Consider the following 21,185-nt stretch of genomic DNA (forward strand, 5'->3'; position numbering starts at 1 on the left):
ACCCCCTTTTGCCTTCAGAACTGCCTCAATTCTTCGTGGCAGAGATTCAACAAGGTGCTGGAAGCATTCCTCAGAGATTTTGGACCATATTGACATGATGGCATCACACAGTTGGCGCAGATTTGTCGGCTGCACATCCCTGATGCGAATCTCCCGTTCCACCACATCCCAAAGATGCTCTATTGGATTGAGATCTGGTGACTGAGGAGGCCATTTGAGTACAGTGAACTCATTGTCATGTTCAAGAAACCAATCTGAGATGATTCGAGCTTTATGACATGGCGCATTATCCTGCTGAAAGTAGCCATCAGATGTTGGGTACATTGTGGTCATAAAGGGATGGACATGGTCAGCAACAATACTCAGGTAGGCTGTGGCATTGCAACGATGCTCAATTGGTACCAAGGGGCCCAAAGAGTGCCAAGAAAAAATTCCCCACACCATGACACCACCACCACCAGCCTGAACCGTTGATACAAGGCAGGATGGATCCATGCTTTCATGTTGTTTACGCCAAATTCTGACCCTACCATCCAAATGTCGCAGCAGAAATCGAGACTCATCAGACCAGGCAACGTTTTTCCAATCTTCTACTGTCCAATTTCGATGAGCTTGTGCAAATTGTAGCCTCAGTTTCCTATTCTTAGCTGAGAGGAGTGGTACCCAGTGTGGTCTTCTGCTGCTGTAGCCCATCTGCCTCAAAGTTCGACGCACTGTGCGTTCAGAGATGCTCTTCTGCCTACCTTGGTTGTAACGGGTGGCAATTTGAGTCACTGTTGCCTTTCTATCAGCTCGAACCAGTCTGCCCATTCTCCTCTGACCTCTGGCATCAACAAGGCATTTCCGGCCACAGAACTGCCACTCACTGGATTTTTTTTCTTTTTCGGACCATTCTCTGTAAACCCTAGAGATGGTTGTGCGTGAAAATCCCAGTAGATCAGCAGTTTCTGAAATACTCAGACCAGCCCTTCTGGCACCAACAATCATGCCACGTTCAAAGGCACTCAAATCACCTTTCTTCCCCATACTGATGCTCGGTTTGAACTGCAGGAGATTGTCTTGACCATGTTTACATGCCTAAATGCACTGAGTTGCCGCCATGTGATTGGCTGATTAGAAATTAAGTCTTAACACACAGTTGGACAGGTGTACCTAATAAAGTGGCCAGTGAGTGTAAATAATAACAATAATAATAATAACATTAATCACCACAATAATCATAATAATAATCCTCTTCATAAATATTATTAAAAATAACATACAGATTTTAGATACAATTTTTTTATTTATTTTAAATGGCTAAATCACACAATATTTTGCACAGAGAGTATTTATCCAAGAGATAACAAATTTGAAAACTTTCTAGAAAAACCTAAGAATGAGAAGGTTTGTGAAAACATTACAGTTTGCCTTCAGTTGATTCAGGTAATTGTTCTGACAAGTTGCAAGAAGCACGCTGCTTTTCCCACACAATAAAACATTTATGAATTGTTCAGTTGTGCTCAATGTGCATGCAAAGCGCACCCCACAGCACTGTCGAAATATGTAAAGATATGGAGTCTGTATTTGTAATTCCAATATTCCATGTAGTATCAAGGCTGCTATAGTTATTTCTTTGAGATTTATTAATCTGTACTGTGGATAATTTGGAATTAAGTATCTAAAATGCATGAAGTTTATGCTTAAGTTTTTATGGTATTTTTAGGTTGGTACTTCACACATAAAATGGATTGACATAAATAATAACTAAGCTTTCAGTGGTGTTTTGAGCATCTGTAAACTTGTTAAGGTTCATAAACTGCATATAATAAGTCCCTAGATGCCATACTAAAATATTTAGCTATATTTTAAACATTTTTTCCAGAATATTTTGACCTTTATTGAAGTTACTTTGTATTGTAAGTCCAGTTTTATGTTTTGGTGTTTTTCAAATATAATTCTCTTAAAATATTATTACCACAAATGATAGACCATTGATGGTGATGTATTTGTACCTCCTCATGGTAATTTCACCATCTTTTTGATTTTTTAAAACATTTATAAGTTCTTATATTGGGTATTTATTGGGTAAACAAGCAAATATGTAACAATGTTTCTCCTACCTTTTGCTTAATAATCATCTCATTGATTTCTTCTACATCTCCCACTGTCACAATTTGAGCCTTAATTACACGGTCCAGTAGAGTAAGCCAGTCTTTTAACTCAGCACAAGTCTTGCTGAATTCGGCTAATGCCGGTACCTCAAGGAGAAGTGAAGATGGCATTTCTGTACTTGTTCCTGTTGTTACAAGTGTCTGAGTTACCACCGAAACTGTTGGTGCTGGACCTATAAAAAAAAATTAGCTTTGGTTATATCTCAAACAAAAAATGTATTTATTCATGTCATTTTTAAAAATGTAGTATTGCAAAGAGAAGTCCAGAAAAAGTCTTCAACTGTTCCTTAGCTGTTGATTAAGCAAACTAGTAAAACCATTCTTTTAGCTGATTATTGAAGTACTTCTTTTATTTTTTTTATCAAGCAATTGATCCAGATTTCAGACATTAATGGGATTTTCAGCTTCATTATGTCACTTCCTTAAACACTGTGCACTGCATCTTCCATAGAGCACAACTAAAGAGCACGCATAAAGAGTAACTGCCATTTTAAGAAAAATTTTGTAAATTAATATTACACATGAAAATAAAAAAGTATGCAATATATCTCATTAGAGAACTTTGCTAATTTCTCCTCTATGACTGATAATTAATTCTCAAAATTTTCAATTCACTGTTAAAATCTGTATTGAATGAAGTCAGATTTTTCCCATTAATGAGACAGGAGATGGCAGTTACTACTGATAAGATTCTATGAAGAGGGGAGGGGAGAGGAAGATTGTGGATATCTACCTCTAACTCCTCCATCTTCCTCTACTCTCTACATGCAATCTCATCAGCAGCAACTGCCATCTCCAGTCTGAATAATAGGAAAACTCTGACTTCATTCAAAACAGATTTTATACATGAATTGAGAATTTTGAAAATGAAAGATCAGTCCTGGAGGCGAAAGAAGCAGATTTCTCCGAGGAAAAACACTACAAAGTTATTTATTTTCACATGTGCTATTGATTTATGAGATTTATGAGATAAAAAATAAAATAACAGTTAGTCTTTAAGGACAGATAAATCAGTGTTTACAACAAAAAGCTAACATAAAGTACTTTGAATGGTGGCAGCATTTTTTGTACAATCTGTACTTTTGGTGTTTTCACGCCAGTCTCAAGCAGCTCTACCAAAACGGAGTTGGAGATGGGATGGGCATGGATATCTCCGTCCATTGACATTCTTGGAAAGTGATGCTTTATACTAGAAATGGAGTATCATTTCGAGTGAGATTCATAGAGGTCCACAAAGGATTACACCACTGATCTTATTCCTTTATGCCTCTCATTAAAGCTGGCGGGCGAAGCGCTAGTCTTAATGAATCAGGTCGTAGTCTGTTTTATGACAGCTTGTGTCTGTTCCCTTCATAGAGAAAGTAAAGACAGCTATTAATGGAAGTTTGTATTATGCTGGTACATTTATAGGAAAACAGCAGGATATATGAACCTCTGGACTGATAGAATATGTTCAGACCAGCCAGTCTATGGGGTAGTTAAGCGCTAACATAAACTAAACATTGACTAATTATGGGATCACTGAGAAGCCACAGAAAATGTAATTTTCTTACAGGTTTTCCTCCCTAATAACTAAAATTTTCTTGCTTGGATCAGGCCACAAATTGATTTTCAATATTGGCATACTGTATTTTAAAGGGGTTAGCCACTTACAAAAACATTTTTAAATGTGATTAAAATATAAACATCTACAACTTACTAACATACTTGTAGGAAGAAAGATTATACATGCTCTCAGGATGTCTATGCTGGATATAGGTCTCGGCAGCGTCAATTCTGATTTGTTTCAGCACAGGATAGAGTCTGTTATGTAGGCAGATGATAGGTTCTGTAAGTGAAGAGGCTGGCTTAGTGGCTAATTTCAATCACTAAGCCAGATGTTTTCCCTATATATATGTGATGAAAAAGGGAGATTTTCTTAGCCAAGAAATATTAAAGTCAGCCATCCCAATTCACACACATCATTAGTTAGGTGCCAACACAGGAAGCTCTCCTCTGTATTGAACACAATATCGAGGTTCAACAGCGGGGACCTAGGACCAGCAATGGTATCTGGAGCTCTGGGAATTTTTCTTACTACAAGTAAATAATTAAGTTGTATATTTGTTATATTTTAAAAACATTTAAAGATATATTTGTAAGTCGGCAACCCCTTAAAAGGAAATACTGCTTATTTCCCTTTACACATGCCTGTAAATTTCCTAGAAGAGAATTTCCCTGATATATTCATAAAAATGCTTTAATATGTTTTTTTTCTGTACTTCAAGTATTAGGTTAGCGGTGAAGACTAATTTTCAATCTTTTTTTAATCAAGAAAGGAGCAGTGAACTAAACTGAACAAATGAAATCTAAAGACTGACTACTCTGATTTTCATATCATAGTTTAAAACACTACAAAATGAGCTGTTAATGGCATTCATAGAGTATTATAATTGATTTACTTGTCTAGCAAAATAAAATTGAAATGCTCATAGCCTTAATGAGCTATTTCAATAAAAGAGAAAATAGTACACATGCAAAATTAGTGTCGAAGGTTTACTTTATGAAAGGGTCAACTATTCTAAGATGGAAATGCAAATCTGAAGTAGTAATTAACCCCAGGGTAATATTTTAAGGTCGTCTATGATGTATACTTTTGGCCTTGCAGTTTGGAGAGATAGCCAAATAGGTAAAAACAATCAACAATTTACATATTCTATTGGATTTTTACAGCTCATAGAACACACAATGTCTAAATATTTAGACAGAAAAACAGATGAAATTTGTATGTCTATGTATACATGTATTATATATAAATATATATATATATACTGTATATATATGGTTTCTGTTGAATCATGTGTTTTTTCTTTTTTCTGTTTATTGTCTGTACATGTATCCACTGAAATGTAAAGTGCTGTGGAACAGAATATGTTGGCGCTATAGAAATAAAATTATATACCTATATACACTCACTGGCCACTTTATTAGGTACACCTGTCCAACTGTGTGTTAAGACTTAATTTCTAATCAGCCAATCACATGGCGGCAACTCAGTGCATTTAGGCATGTAGACATGGTCAAGACAATCTCCTGCAGTTCAAACCGAGCATCAGTATGGGGAAGAAAGGTGATTTGAGTGCCTTTGAACGTGGCATGATTGTTGGTGCCAGAAGGGCTGGTCTGAGAATTTCAGAAACTGCTGATCTACTGGGATTTTCACGCACAACCATCTCTAGGGTTTACAGAGAATGGTCCGAAAAAGAAAAAAAATCCAGTGAGCGGCAGTTCTGTGGCCGGAAATGCCATGTTGATGCCAGAGGTCAGAGGAGAATGGGCAGACTGGTTCGAGCTGATAGAAAGGCAACAGTGACTCAAATTGCCACCCGTTACAACCAAGGTAGGCAGAAGAGCATCTCTGAACGCACAGTGCGTCGAACTTTGAGGCAGATGGGCTACAGCAGCAGAAGACCACACTGGGTACCACTCCTCTCAGCTAAGAACAGGAAACTGAGGCTACAATTTGCACAAGCTCATCGAAATTGGACAGTAGAAGATTGGAAAAACGTTGCCTGGTCTGATGAGTCTCGATTTCTGCTGCGACATTCGGATGGTAGGGTCAGAATTTGGCGTAAACAACATGAAAGCATGGATCCATCCTGCCTTGTATCAACGGTTCAGGCTGGTGGTGGTGGTGTCATGGTGTGGGGAATTTTTTCTGGGCACTCTTTGGGCCCCTTGGTACCAATTGAGCATCGTTGCAACGCCACAGCCTACCTGAGTATTGTTGCTGACCATGTCCATCCCTTTATGACCACAATGTACCCAACATCTGATGGCTACTTTCAGCAGGATAATGCGCCATGTCATAAAGCTCGAATCATCTCAGATTGGTTTCTTGAACATGACAATGAGTTTACTGTACTCAAATGGCCTCCTCAGTCACCAGATCTCAATCCAATAGAGCATCTTTGGGATGTGGTGGAACGGGAGATTCGCATCAGGGATGTGCAGCCGACAAATCTGCGCCAACTGTGTGATGCCATCATGTCAATATGGTCCAAAATCTCTGAGGAATGCTTCCAGCACCTTGTTGAATCTCTGCCATGAAGAATTGAGGCAGTTCTGAAGGCAAAAGGGGGTCCAACCCCTTACTAGCATGGTGTACCTAATAAAGTGGCCAGTGAGTGTATATATGATCAGATTTTACAGCTCACTCATGAATTTCCACTGAAATGAGCTACATAAGGAAATAGGGTCTTGATGTAAATAGCATCTTTTCCATTGTTATGCCATGATAATTATATTTTAGTGCAACATTAATCAGGACAACCTCTATTTGCTCAATCAGCTCAATTAGTTTTTTTTAAAGGATTTTTCCAGGTGTAAAATACTGGCGAACTATCCATAGGATGGGCTGCGATGTTAGATCACTGGGGTTCCAATGGAGCCAGAGTGCTCAGGGAAATGCGGCAACCACTTGAAGTATGAACCAAGTGTTATCCACGATCTTATTACTCATATTGCACATACTGATCTTCTTAGTTTGGCTGTGCTGGCTTTATCTCACTTAATTGAATAAAAAAAGCTGCAATATCAAGCACCATCACAACTTAAGTACAGCTTTTTGCAGTGCAGAGCAAAAGATACTGCAAAGCTCTCCTGAATGTAAAACCTCTTCAAGCAGCTGGTTTGCAAGAATGTCAAGAGTCAGACCTCAATAATCTATGATATTTGCTAAGGTCCTAAGGATAGGCCGTGATTGTTAAAATTGTGGATAACCCGTTTAAACATCTATTTCTTTAGTAGATTGCTCAACTTTATAAAATGAGAACAAACCATCTAAGCATCAGGAATTAAATAGTATAGCTCAGAATCTCTCATGTACCTCCATGGGATATTAGAAAGTCCGGGTCTCACATGTGCTGCTTTTTATCTTTTAAATTAAATTATTAACATATACGGCACATCCCCACAATCTGTTAGCTCATACGGCATCATTAGTTGAACTGTCCTCACCAGATGGAGTATGTATACCTCATTAATAATGAATGCTTATGTTCAAGTCGTGAGCCAAACATCAAAATCTATTCTATTTATCTATCTATTCTATTTATATATCTATCGTTATGGCCGAAAGTGTTGGCACCCTAAAAGTTTTTCCTGAAACTGAATATTTCTCCTAGAAAATTATTGCAAATACAAATGTTTTATTATACACATGTTTCCTTTGTGTGTATTGAAACAACACAAAAAAAAACAGAAAAAAGCTATTTGGACATAACTCCCCAAAATAGGCCCTACAAAATTGTTTGCACCCTCAATTTAATATTTTGCTGCACACGCTTTGGCATAAATAACTGCAATCAAACACTTCCTATAACCGTCAACAAGCTTCTTTCATCTCTTCTTTTGCAAACTCCTCCAGGTATTTCATATTTGAAGTGCTTTTTCTCCCAACAGCAATTTTAATATCCTTCCATAGGTATTTAATGGGATTTAGATCCAGGACTCATTGCTGGCCACTTCAGAACTCTCCAGCACTTTGTTTACACCCATTTCTGGGTGCTTCCTGAAGTATGTTTGGGATCATTGTCCTGCTGGAAGACCTATGACCTGGGTCGCAAACCACCTTTCTCACACGGGGGACTATATTGTAACCCAAAATCCCTTGGTAATCGTCAGATTTCATGATGCCTTGCACAGTCAAGGCACCAAATCCCAGAGGAAGCAAAACAACCCCAAACATCTTTGAACCTCCATGATATTTACAGTTCTCTTCTCCTCTTTCTGTTCTCCATACTTAGCGTGACACACAGACATATAATGCAAAGATTGAGTCAATGTCTCCATTTTTATCTGGTTTCAGATGTTATTTTCATATTGGCCACAAGTGAGTTTGAATGAGAATCACATGCTTGAAGCAAAGTTGTTTGCCCACATTTTTGGAAAGGTGCCAACAATTTTGTCTGTCCTATACCCAATTTGTCTTTTTTTTTTTAGTTTTTCCAATGCACACAAAGTAAATAAACATTTGTATAACAAAACATGTGCATTTGCAATAATTTTCTGGGAAAAATACTTCATATTCAGGAACAATATCACGGGTGCCAACACAATCGGCCATGACTATCTCTCTATCTATCTATCTATCTATCTATCTATCTATCTATCTATCTATCTATCTATCGTATATATTTGAAATATATTTATATCTATCTAATATCTATCTATTTATCTATCTATCTATCTATCTATCTATCTATCTATCTATATATATATAATATTTATCTATATAATATCTAAAAAATGAATAAAGAGACAGCTCTCCTAAATAAGCAAAAATAAAAAAGGACCTTTAATAGCCAATGTGGCAATGCAATGTTTCGATTGCATAGAATCTTTCTCAATCCAATCTAATAGCTATCTCTCACATACAGTGGGGCAAAAAGTATTTAGTCAGTCAGCAATAGTGCAAGTTCCACCACTTAAAAAGATGAGAGGCGTCTGTAATTTACATCATAGGTAGACCTCAACTATGGGAGACAAACTGAGAAAAAAAAATCCAGAAAATCACATTGTCTGTTTTTTTTTCCATTTTATTTGCATATTATGGTGGAAAATAAGTATTTGGTCAGAAACAAAATTTCATCCCAATACTTTGTGATATATCCTTTGTTGGCAATGACAGAGGTCAAACGTTTTCTGTAAGTCTTCACAAGGTTGCCACACACTGTTGTTGGTATGTTGGCCCATTCCTCCATGCAGATCTCCTCTAGAGCAGTGATGTTTTTGGCTTTTCGCTTGGCAACACGGACTTTCAACTCCCTCCAAAGGTTTTCTATAGGGTTGAGATCTGGAGACTGGCTAGGCCACTCCAGGACCTTGAAATCCTTCTTACGAAGCCACTCCTTCGTTGCCCTGGCGGTGTGCTTTGGATCATTGTCATGTTGAAAGACCCAGCCACGTTTCATCTTCAATGCCCTTGCTGATGGAAGGAGGTTTGCACTCAAAATCTCACGATACATGGCCCCATTCATTCTTTCATGTACCCGGATCAGTCGTCCTGGCCCCTTTGCAGAGAAACAGCCCCAAAGCATGATGTTTCCACCACCATGCTTTACAGTAGGTATGGTGTTTGATGGATGCAACTCAGTATTCTTTTTCCTCCAAACACGACAAGTTGTGTTTCTACCAAACAGTTCCAGTTTGGTTTCATCAGACCATAGGACATTCTCCCAAAACTCCTCTGGATCATCCAAATGCTCTCTAGCAAACTTCAGACGGGCCCGGACATGTACAGGCTTAAGCAGTGGGACATGTCTGGCACTGCAGGATCTGAGTCCATGGTGGCGTAGTGTGTTACTTATGGTAGGCCTTGTTACATTGGTCCCAGCTCTCTGCAGTTCATTCACTAGGTCCCCCCGCGTGGTTCTGGGATTTTTGCTCACCGTTCTTGTGATCATTCTGACCCCACGGGGTGGGATTTTGCGTGGAGAACCAGATCGAGGGAGATTATCAGTGGTCTTGTATGTCTTCCATTTTCTAATTATTGCTCCCACAGTTGATTTCTTCACTCCAAGCTGGTTGGCTATTGCAGATTCAGTCTTCCCAGCCTGGTGCAGGGCTACAATTTTGTTTCTGGTGTCCTTTGACAGCTCTTTGGTCTTCACCATAGTGGAGTTTGGAGTCAGACTGTTTGAGGGTGTGCACAGGTGTCTTTTTATACTGATAACAAGTTTAAACAGGTGCCATTACTATAAGTAATGAGTGGAGGAAAGAGGAGACTCTTAAAGAAGAAGTTACAGGTCTGTGAGAGCCAGAAATCTTGATTGCTTGTTTCTGACCAAATACTTATTTTCCACCATAATATGCAAATAAAATGAAAAAAAAAACAGACAATGTGATTTTCTGGATTTTTTTTCTCAGTTTGTCTCCCATAGTTGAGGTCTACCTATGATGTAAATTACAGACGCCTCTCATCTTTTTAAGTGGTGGAACTTGCACTATTGCTGACTGACTAAATACTTTTTTGCCCCACTGTATCTATCATCTAACTGATGACTATTTATCTATCTCTTTGGCAACAATTTAAGTTGCTATATCTTAGTGAAGGCTGTGTAAGTAAAAATAGCAAATCTATAACTTCAATATATAATAATATAGGCAAATATGTGGGCGTTAGATTGGGCATTTAGGCCCATGTAATGGATATGTGTTCATGGAATTATTACCATTTTTGTTTCAGTTGTGTAAATGTTATTCAGAAAAAGGGTACAATTACAAGTTTTAAGCCAGATAGACTTTTTAAAAAAAAAAAAAAATCAGGGTGTTATTGTGAAATTAGGAATTATAGGAAAAATTACAAAAATATAAAAAATTTAACTGTATGCTTCCTATAATAATATGAAGATACCCAGTATACAATTATAACCAGTTACTCATCTTTTTTTGTAAATTATAGCTGAATGAAAAATGTAGAATAGTGTGTTAGGCGACGGGATTCTCCCTCTGCACAGGATGGATCCCAAGCCTTGTCTTCCATTCAGTCTTGAACGCAGTAGATGAAGCTCAGCAAAGACATCGGTCTCAGCATCTTGCTCAGACCCGAGCTTTGCACTTTGTTACTGCTGCATCTCCAGGTCCAGCTATGGTAGCTTGCAATAGACAGCAGCAAGCAGCCATTCTTAAAGCTAAGTCCAGGATTCGATCTACTGAGCATGATCTTGAGGTAGCGACCTCTCATTGGTGGTCGGCCATCAGCTGCTCAGGTCTTGTGCCGGCTCTGGATTGGTCCACGAGCAAGGTCATGTCTGATTGGCACAGTCTATAAAAGGATCTTTGGCACACCCGTCAGTGCGTTAAGATCATACATATTTGCTGTGTGTGTGTGTTGGTGAGTCAGTTACCATCCTGTAAGCATGTGTGCTGCTAATAGCACTACGAGTGTGTTTGTAGACAGGCAGTGTAGGGTGGGAACTCCTGCTTGAACTTAACATCTGCACCAAGCATCATCAAGCCTAGGTTCAAAAGCCTGTGATGTCTAACAGGGCAAAGCTTAGAGTGCTCTCAGTTTTGATACTGCTCTGTGGAGTCAGGCGCGTTGCACTCTGTTCACACCAACGTTTAATTCGGTGTGTTTACGGTGCTTGCTAACAACTCCACTCCGCTATTGTTCTCTAGCTGTGGTTTTTCCATCACCACACAGTGGACCCCGGGTTGCGATCACACCTTCACATAATTTACATTTGGTGCGATCCGCAAACCCCTAGCATAGTATAGAAAGGTGTATGGATGCTTTAAATTCTCTCTGTTGTGACATCAGGTTGTCTCAGTAATATAATGCAAAAAGGCTCCTAAAAGTAGTAACCTTGCCAATCACCATTAAATACAAATTACTAATATTAATGTTGGCAGATGAAGACTGCTAACAGTTTTATTGCCTGTAACTTTTGATCGCTTCTACTAAGTGAAAACTGTTAATAAATTTGTAACAATAAAATGACCTTACCATGCGCACTATATAAAACTGTCTTTATAAAATGTAAACATTACATGAAGTCTAATGTCTTATAATTGAAAATGAAGGGTGTTGATTTTTTTAATTTAACATAATCTTTGGGGGAAGGACAAATTTAAAAACTGTTGTATTAATGCATGATATTTGCATGGGAAACTATCTGGTACTATAGATGAGATAATTTATTCTAATTCAAATTCTCCAGCTTCACCTATTTTTTTTAAATCTACTCATGACAAATCACAACTGCCATGAAAAAAAGTGTTTAACACTATGACGTCACCAAGAACTATATACAACTAATGACAAGCTGTTTAAACCAAGCACAGCCTTATTAACCCCTTCATAACCCAGCCTATTTTGACCTTAATGACCAGGCCATTTTTTGCAATTCTGACCAGTGTCCCTTTATGAGGTAATAACTCAGAAACGCTTCAACGCTTCCTAGCGATTCCGATATGGTTTTTTCGTGACATATTGGGCTTCATGATAGTGGTAAATTTAGGTAGATAATTTTTGCGTTTATTAGTGAAAAAAATGGAAATTTGGCGAAAATTTTGAAAATTTTACAATTTTCAAATTTGAGTTTTTATTCTGTTAAATCAGAGGGTTATGTGACCCAAAATAGTTAATAAATAACATTTCCCACGTGTCTACTTTACATCAGCACAAATTTGGAAACAAAATTTTTTTTGTTAAGAAGTTATAAGGGTTAAAAGTTTACCAGCGATTTCTCATTTTTACAACAAAATTTACAAAACCATTGTTTTAGGGACCACCTCACATTTAAAGTCACTTTGAGGGTCTATATGGCAGAAAATTCCCAAAAATGACACCATTCTAAAAACTGCACCCCTTAAGCTACTCAAAACTACATTCAAGATTATTAACTCTTCAGGTGCTTCACAGGAACTAAGGCAACGTGGAAGGAAAAAATGGACATTTTAATTTTTCCGACAAAAATTTTCTTTTAGCAACAATTTTTTCATTTTCACATAGGCAACAGGATAAATTGGGTCATAAAATTTGTTGGGCAATTTCTCCTGAGTACACCAATACCTCATATCTGGTCATAAACCACTGTTTGGGCGCATGGCAGGGCTCAGAAGGGAAGGAGCTCCATTTGACTTTTTGAATGGAAAATATGCTGGAATATTTAGCAGTTGCCATGTCGCATTTGGAGAGCCCCTGTGCTCCTAACATTGGATCTCCCCCACAAGTGACCCAATTTTGGAAACTAGACCCTCCAAGTAATGTATCTAGATGCATAATGAGCACTTTGAACCCCCAGGTGCTTCACAAATTGATCCATAAAAAAGTCCTTTTTTTCACAAAAATTTTGTTTTAGCCTCAGTTTTTTCATTTTCATATGGACAACAGGATAAAATGGATCCTAAAATTTGTTGGGCAATTCCTCCTGAGTACTCCGATACCTCATATGTGGTCATAAACCATTGTTTGGGCGCACGGCAGGGCTCAGAAGGGAAGGAGCGTCATTTGAGTTTTTGAATGGAAAATTAGCTTCAATCATTAGCGGACACCATGTCGCGTTTGGAGAGCCCCTGTGCGCCTAAACTTTGGAGCTCCCCCACAAGTGACCCCATTTTGGAAACTAGACCCCCTACGGAACTTATCTAGATGTGTGGTGAGCACTTTGAACCCCCAAGTGCTTCACAGAAGTTTATAACACAGAGCTGATTTTTTAGCCCGCTATTTTTTATTTTCACAATGGTAACAGGAGAAATTGGACCCCTAAAATTGTTGTCCAGCTTGTCCTGAGTACGCTGTTACCCCATATGTGGAGGGGAACCACTGTTTGGGCACACATCAGGGCTCGGAAGGGAAGTAGTGATGTTTTCAAATGCCGACTTGATGGTGTCATGTTACGTTTGCAGAGCCCCTGATGTACCTAAACAGTGGAAACCCACACAAGTGACCCCATTTTGGAAACTAGACCACCCAAGGAACCAATCTAGATGTGTGGTGAGCACTTTGAACCCCCAAGTGCTTCACAGAACTTTATAACGCAGAGCCGTGAAAATAAAAAAAAATTTTTTTTCCTCAAAAAATGATTTTTAGCCCACTATTTTTTATTTTCACAAGAGTAACGGGATAAATTAGATCCCAAAAGTTGTTGTCCAGTTTGTCCTGAGTACTCTGGTACCCCATATGTGGGGGGGACCACTGTTTGGGCACACGTTGGGGCTCGGAAGGGAAGTAGTGACGTTTTGAAATGCAGACTTGATGGAATGTGGAAAAAGTGATGTTTCCCACCTACAAAGAATGGAGAAATCTGTAATTTTTATCTTAGGTACACTTCAACTATGAGAGACAGAATCTTGAAAAATAATCCAGAAAATCACATTGTATGATTTTTGCATAATTATTTTGCATTTTATTGCATGAAATAAGTATTTGATATAATAGAAAAACAGAGCTTAATATTTGGTACAAAAACCTTTGTTTGCAATTACACAGTGCAGATGTTTCCTGTAGTTCTTGACCAAGTTTGCACACACTGCAGCAGAGATTTTGGCCCATTCCTCCATACAGATCTGCTGCAGATCTTTCATGTTTTGGGGTTGTCGCTGGGCAACATTGAATTTCTACTCCCTCCAAAGATTTTCTATTGGGTTCAGGTCTGAAAATTGGCTAGGCCACTATACGACCTTGAAATGATTCTTACGGAGACACTCCATAGTTGCTCTGGCTCCGTATTTTGGATCATTGTCATGCTGGAAGATCCAGCCATGACCCAGCTGTAATAATCTTACAGAATTAATGAGGCTGTTGGTCAAAATCTTACGATATTACTCCATCCATCCCCCGTTCAATATGGTGTAGTCATTCTGTCACCTTTGCAGAAAAGCTCCCGCAAAGTATGATGTTTACTCCACCATGCTTTACAGTTGGGAAAGTTTTCTTGCAGTTGTACTCATCCTTCTTCTTCCTCCAAACATGGCGAGTGGAGATGATATCAAAAAGTTTTATTTTGGTCTCATCTGACCACATGACCTTCTCTCATGCCTTCCCTGGTTCATCCAGATGGTCATTGGCAAGCTTCAAATGGACCTGCAGATGTGCTGGTGTGAACAGGGGAATCTCGTGTGAGGTCTAGGATTTTAATCCATGATGGCATAGTGTGTTACTAACAGTAATGTTTGAGACTGTGGTCCCAGCTCTCTTCAGGTCATTGACCAGATCCTCCTGTGTACTTGTAGACTGATTTCTGAGCTTTCTCTGAATCATCCTTACCCCACGAAGCAAAATCTTGCATGGAGCCTTAGACAGAGGAAGATTGGCAGCCATCTTGTGTTTTTTTCATTTACTAATTATTGTGCCAACAGTTGTTGCTTTTCACCAAGCTACATTCATATTATCCTGTAACCCATTCCAGCCTTGTGTAGGTCTACAATTTTGTCCAAGGTGTCCTTAGACAGCTGTTTCATCTTGGCCATGGTGGAGAGGTTGCAGTGTGATTCTTTTTGGTTGTGGACAGGTGTCTTTTATAAAGGTAACAAATTCAAACAGGTGCAATTAATACAGGTAATGAGTGCAGAGTAGGAGGGCTTCTTAAAGAATACCTAACAGGTCTGTGAGAGCCAGGATTCTTGCTAATTGGTAGGTGATCAAATACTTATTTCATGTAAAAAAATGCAATTGATTTAAACATCATACAATGTGATTTTATCGTTTTTATTTTTTGATTCTGTCTCTCACAGTCACCTAGGATAAAAATTACAGGCCGCTCCATTCTTTGTAGGTGGAGAAACGTGCAAAATTAGCAGTGTAATGAGTACTTATTTTACCCACTGTATGTTAATTGATATATGGATGGTAACTAGTCTTCATTGCTGTTCTGTCACACGCTATCTGAACTGTATATTCAGTGTTTTATGACTTTTTCTTCTCACTCCTATTGTTAAACGTGAACTTTTATGTTCTTTCACAATTCATTTTCACTACAATATGGCTGCTACATTACCTGCCTCTCCTGTTATACATGTTATGATAGTCCCTACTGATTGACCACCATGTGATGTGGAACCTACAAGGCATTTTGGGTAAGCTGTCCATACACTAGTTCATTTGCGCTTTCTCTGACTGATGCAATTTTCTGCAATATGTAAAAATTGAGGCAGACATTTTAGGCAATTCCAAATTGAACTGCAAATTGTTTGTATTTGCGGGGTTAAGCGACTTCCTAAAGATCACGCAAATTTAATTTTTTCATCTCTAGGTGATACTGTTCACTAGATATTATGCAACAGCAGTTGAAATCAGAGTACTGTCCATGTAAGTCAAAGGCATGGATGGGTGTTCCAGTGGCAAGAAGGTTTTTTGGAGCTTGGATTCTACTATATCTAATTGATGATGCTCATTTATGGGCTACTGCCACACACTTGTAGCGAAAACAATTATCTAAATGATTCTCACGGGCACTTATTTCACTTTTCCTTTTCTCGGAATTTGTTAAATCCCCCCTTTCCCCCCTTTTACTTTTGGAGTTAGAAGGTCGTAAAATGTTAATAATTGTGTTAGTACATGTAGCAGTTGACCATAGAAACTTAAGAAATGGAATATGATTCTGGAAACCTTTTGGATATTACAGCAGAATCTCCTTTGGTACCTTTCTGACTTTTTAAAGAATCAATCATTACCTTTTAGATATTTGGTTTTTGTTGTCTCTGATTCATAGAATCATAGAATCGTAGAGTTGGAAGGGACCTCCTGGGCCATCTGGTCCAACCCCCTGCTCAAAGCAGGATTCGCTAAATCATCCCAGTCAGATGTCTGTCCAGCCTCTGTTTGAAGAGGCTGGACAGACATCTGTTTGTTTCATCTGCAATTATTAAAATACTAGAAATAAGCCCGATGCTATTGCATCAGGAGTGCGGTGAACTCAAATCCGGTGAGGCACCGCTCATTGGCTCAGCCGGTGGGGTTGGGGATTTGAATCCCGCGCCGCTCATTGGCTGAGCCACCTGCTGGGCAGGGGATTCAAATGCCATGCTGCACAGCTCATTGGCTCAGCTGGCGGGGCGGAGGATTTGAATCCCACGCTGCTCATTGGCTCAACTGGCGGGCGGCTCAGCCAATGAGCGGTGTCTCACGGCTTTGGCGGGGGATTTGAATCCCGGCTGCCATATTGAAATACCCATAACTTGGGTGTTCTAATATGGCGGTTGGCGTAGTTCTGATGCGAGCTGCCGGGAAGATGAGCGACTGGCATCACTCATCTCCCGGCTGTGTCGCCGCTGACCTCCCTGTGGCAGGAGATGAGCCGTGGCTACCATTGGGAGATCAGCAGCTAGCGCCTCTGATCTCCCGACAGAGTAGCGGTGCGTTTTTGTCACTTGCTTCCGGCCGCAGTGGATTGTGGGATAGCGACACAATCGCCGGAAGCTGTGACAGAGCCGATTGGCAACTATATATTAGATGAGATGTTATTGATTCATATTTCCTGTAAATATTGTTCCCTGAAGATGCTTGATGGCTTCTACATAAAATGGTTAGGGCAAATAGCTGCATTACAATTCTGATTTGTATGGAGACATGAATGAATTTTCTTTTGTTGGATTCTGTGCAGAAAATAAATTGTTGTATTCCTCATTACCATGTTAGTTTGGAGAAGAACATCTCCATATACATCCAGTCCAACAGAGTATATATGTTACCTGCCCTATAGTAGTGGTACAGTTCACTACCATACAACCCATCCAAATAGCTCTACTGTATAAATAAGCCTTTAGATTCATGGTCAGTTCAGACATGGCAGATTTGATATAGAAATTCTATGCATATTCTATAGGACAACATATTCAAATGGTCAAATGTATTAAGCAAAGTTTTCATATCTGTAGCACATGGACATACCTTTATGCATAGGACTTCTCTTATAGCCAAGGAAATTACGGCCAATTTATGAAAAAAGACCATAAAGTAATGCACAGAAATACCCTTACAAACTCAGTTAATGGCAAAAAATGAATTATATATGGCATTATATCCATATTTGCTCTTTCACTTCTTATTGGTACAAAGGACTCTCAAGTATACTTACATAATCCCTTTGTAAACCTAAAACTAAGCAAACTTATGGAAACACGGTTGATTTAGGTCATTGTAGACGATCTTTCATTTTGAAATTCATGGCGAGTCTCCAGTACCCTCAAGTTGCTTATGATTGCTATTATCTTGTACAGAGGTCTGGCTCAACTGCTGTTGAATTTGCAAGATTAATTACACTGATGCTACACTTCACTTCAGATTAGATAATAGTCTCAAGGTAAACTGAGAAGTCAATTAAAAAGCTGCCCTTTGGAGGTTTACAATGATGTATACATTTTCAGTTTATATTAATAGGATGGAAAGCAACTGATTATAAGCATGCATCTTATTTCCTGTCTCTTTTTATGAGCATAATACATTTCAGAAGTAGTAATATAAAACAAGACACCACTGAGATGAAACTCCAAATGAATTCAATAAGATTGTCAGTCCAATAATGCCCTCATATTAGCTGCCATTTTACATCTTATAGCTCTAAACGAGGTTCATGCATTGAAATATTTATTTAACCCAATGTATCAGTTATGGTGCTTTCACACAGCGTTTAGGCACCCGCTCAGTTGCCCCATCGAGGCTTGTGTCCAAGCACCCCACAAAACGGGATTCGAACAAATGCGTCGATGGAGTCATTGAGTATAATGGTGCTGACAGAGCGAATGTATTCTCTGCCATGCATCCTTTTTGGGCATATACGCATACTGAAGGCAGACATCCAGATGCAGTCTACTATGTCTGAGTGTCCACTTCCAAAAGGTATACACGCTTGAAAATGTTGCTTGTCAGAGCACATCAGAATGCACCCTTAAGCCCCCGTCACACACAGCGATCTCGCAAGTGAGATCGCTGCTGAGTCACAAATTTTGTGATGCAACAGTGATCTCACCGGCGAGATCGCTTTGTGTGACACTTATCAGCGACCAGCCCCCCCTCCCGGGTATCACTGATCGTGCTGGAATGGCCAGGACATTTCTTGATCACTGGTCTCCCGCTGGCCAGCATGCATCGCTGCGTGTGGCAGGCGGGAGACCAGCGATCAGCGAGCTGGAGCCTGGTAACCAAGGTAAACATCGGGTTTCTAAGTGCCGTGTGGCGCTTAGAAATCTGATGTGTACATTAGAAACCAGCGCGCTGGTGCAGGGAGCTGCTAACCAAGGTAAACATCGGGTTTCTAAGCACCGCGCGGCGCTTAGAAACTGTCATGAACCCAGTGCAGGTTTTTGAGCTGCACGTCAGGGGTTAATGTCTGGAGCTCAGTGCAGGTTTTGACCTGCACACCTGGGGTTAATGATTGTGGCCTCTCTTTGGTTCTGGGAGAGCTTCTTAAATCCCTGGGAAGCTCCAATCCCTGTCAGTTATACTTTTGCCTTTGGCCGAGTGTGGTGACCTCTGTGTGCCTGTGCCTGTTCGTTGTTATAGCTTGTTTATATGGTTCTGACCCGGTTCTGTTCCCCGTTGTGAGTTTGCCTGTTGATTCTGTACTGTGCTACCCTCTCTGTGTATGACTCGTTGCCTGTGATCTGACTACTCTCTGCTCACCCCTCTTGTACCTTGCAGCTATCTCTGTGTATGACTCATTGGCTACGGCCTGACTATCCTCCCTGTCTATGCCCCTTGGTAACTTTGTCTCGCAGTTACTCTGCAAGGAGATCTCTTGCAGCTCCTATCTCTCTGGAGTTTAGGCCACGCCCCCAGCAGTCACGTGCTTCAGGTCCTGCTGTTCTGAAGTACGCACCTGCTCGGCTGCTGCCCGCTCCACAGGCATCTTTGAGCACAGTTCACTATACTCAGGACATGCACACTGGCTCAGTGAGCAAGTTCAGTGTGGTGTTCCTGACAGAAACCCGATGTTTACCTTGGTTACCAGCTCCCTGCACCAGCGCGCTGGTTTCTAACATACACAGTGGGTAACTAAGCGACGTGCATCGCTTGTTACCCACGTGTTGCTGGTGCTGATCACTGGTGAAGTTGCCTGCTTGGCAGCTCATCAGCGATCCTGACAAGGTCATATCATTTTCGGGATCGCTGGTGCTATGTGTGACGGGGCCCTTACTCATTCGTTAGCCAACTCTAGAAAAGCAATGAATATCTATTATCTGTGTGTATACTGGCTTAGTTTTACCCATATAGATCTTTTATCCAAATAGATAAGTGTTACAAGCTTTAACCCCTTCACCACTGGGCCATGTTCAGTTTTTTTTTGCTTCCCATCTTCCCAGAGCCATAACTTTTTATTTTTCCATCAATATGGCAAGTTGAGGGCTTGTTTTTTGTGAGACAAGTTGTTCTTTTGAATGACACTTTTGATGTTACCATACAATGTACTGAAAACTTGGGAAAACAATTCCTAGTGTGGTGAAATTGCAAAAAAATTGCAATTCCACAATTGTTTTTTTTTTACCATCTAATATATAAAGCTCAATGTGTGTATGTATGTATGTATGTATGTGTGTGTATGTCCGGGATCCGCACCGTCGCAACTACAGCCACAAAATTTGGCACAGTCACACGTCTGGACCCCGAGAGCGTCATAGGCTATGTTGTGAGGGTTTTCATTTTTTTTCTCATTATACCTTTTACCAGTCGGATTAATTCTTTTTATATTTTGACAGATCTGGCATTTCAGAACACGATGATTCCAAATATGTGTATTTTTTTAATTGTTTTATTTTGAATGGGGCAAAAGGGGGGTGATTTAAAAGTTTATAGCTTTTCTTTTTTAAAAAACTTTTTTTTACACTTTTTACTGGCTTCAGTAGTTTCCTTGGAGATGCAATCTTCTGATTGCTTGTGCTACACATCACAGAGCTTCAACCCTGCCATGTGCAGCAGAAATGCTCATCTGCTATAATTGCCGGTCATGGGGCGGTGCTCATGGAAGCTAGGCAATGACAACCATGGGGGTCTTTTGCAGACCCCCTGTTGTCATGACAACCTACTGGTGCCTCGTGATCATGTGACAGGGGCATTGATGGTCAGGGTTAGTGACTCGCTTCTGTCTTGAGCATGTAAAGTGCAGCTGTCAGAGATTGACAGCAGCATTTAACATGTTAGCATCTGCTGAATCAAAATTTCACCCCTCAGCTGTTAGGGGAACATGACAGCTGATCAAATCAACTATCATGTGCCAGAAAAGAGGCAAGCTCAGTGCGGGAGCCAGCATCAAAGGGGAGACATGATATATGATGTATATCTACGTCATATGTCGTGAAGGGATAAAACTGTGAATTAGTGGAAAAATGTCCTATAAAAAAGGATAAAATAACTAGCTAGCAAAAATAATTTTTTTTCCTGGCCTTGATCATTGAACATTTGATGAGATATCAATCTGCGCATGCAGTTCCTCCTGGGGCCATTTTCCCGGAGGCCACAGCATTGAGGCAATGTAAGTGCTGGTGCTCCGGGCTTTCACAAAATGTCGCTGGAGACCACAGTACCACCGAGCACTGCCGAACCTGCAGTAG

The 21,185-nt window shown here is 39.8% G+C and overlaps 1 protein-coding gene across 8 annotated transcripts in view; it reads right to left on the minus strand.

Annotated features, from left to right (window-relative positions):
- Positions 1–21,185, minus strand: part of DMD (dystrophin) — a 3,834,938-nt gene that overhangs the window by 1,307,537 nt on the left and 2,506,216 nt on the right. For all 8 annotated transcript variants that reach the window (XM_073550686.1, XM_073550687.1, XM_073550688.1 and 5 more), the window contains one exon: positions 2,103–2,326. In XM_073550686.1, the coding sequence (XP_073406787.1) occupies positions 2,103–2,326 (224 nt within the window). The remainder of the gene's footprint in view (positions 1–2,102; positions 2,327–21,185) is intronic.

The sequence above is a fragment of the Dendrobates tinctorius genome, unplaced genomic scaffold, assembly GCF_039654945.1.
Source record: "Dendrobates tinctorius isolate UK_male_01 unplaced genomic scaffold, ASM3965494v1 ptg000166l, whole genome shotgun sequence".
NCBI classification, from domain to species: Eukaryota; Metazoa; Chordata; class Amphibia; order Anura; family Dendrobatidae; genus Dendrobates; species Dendrobates tinctorius.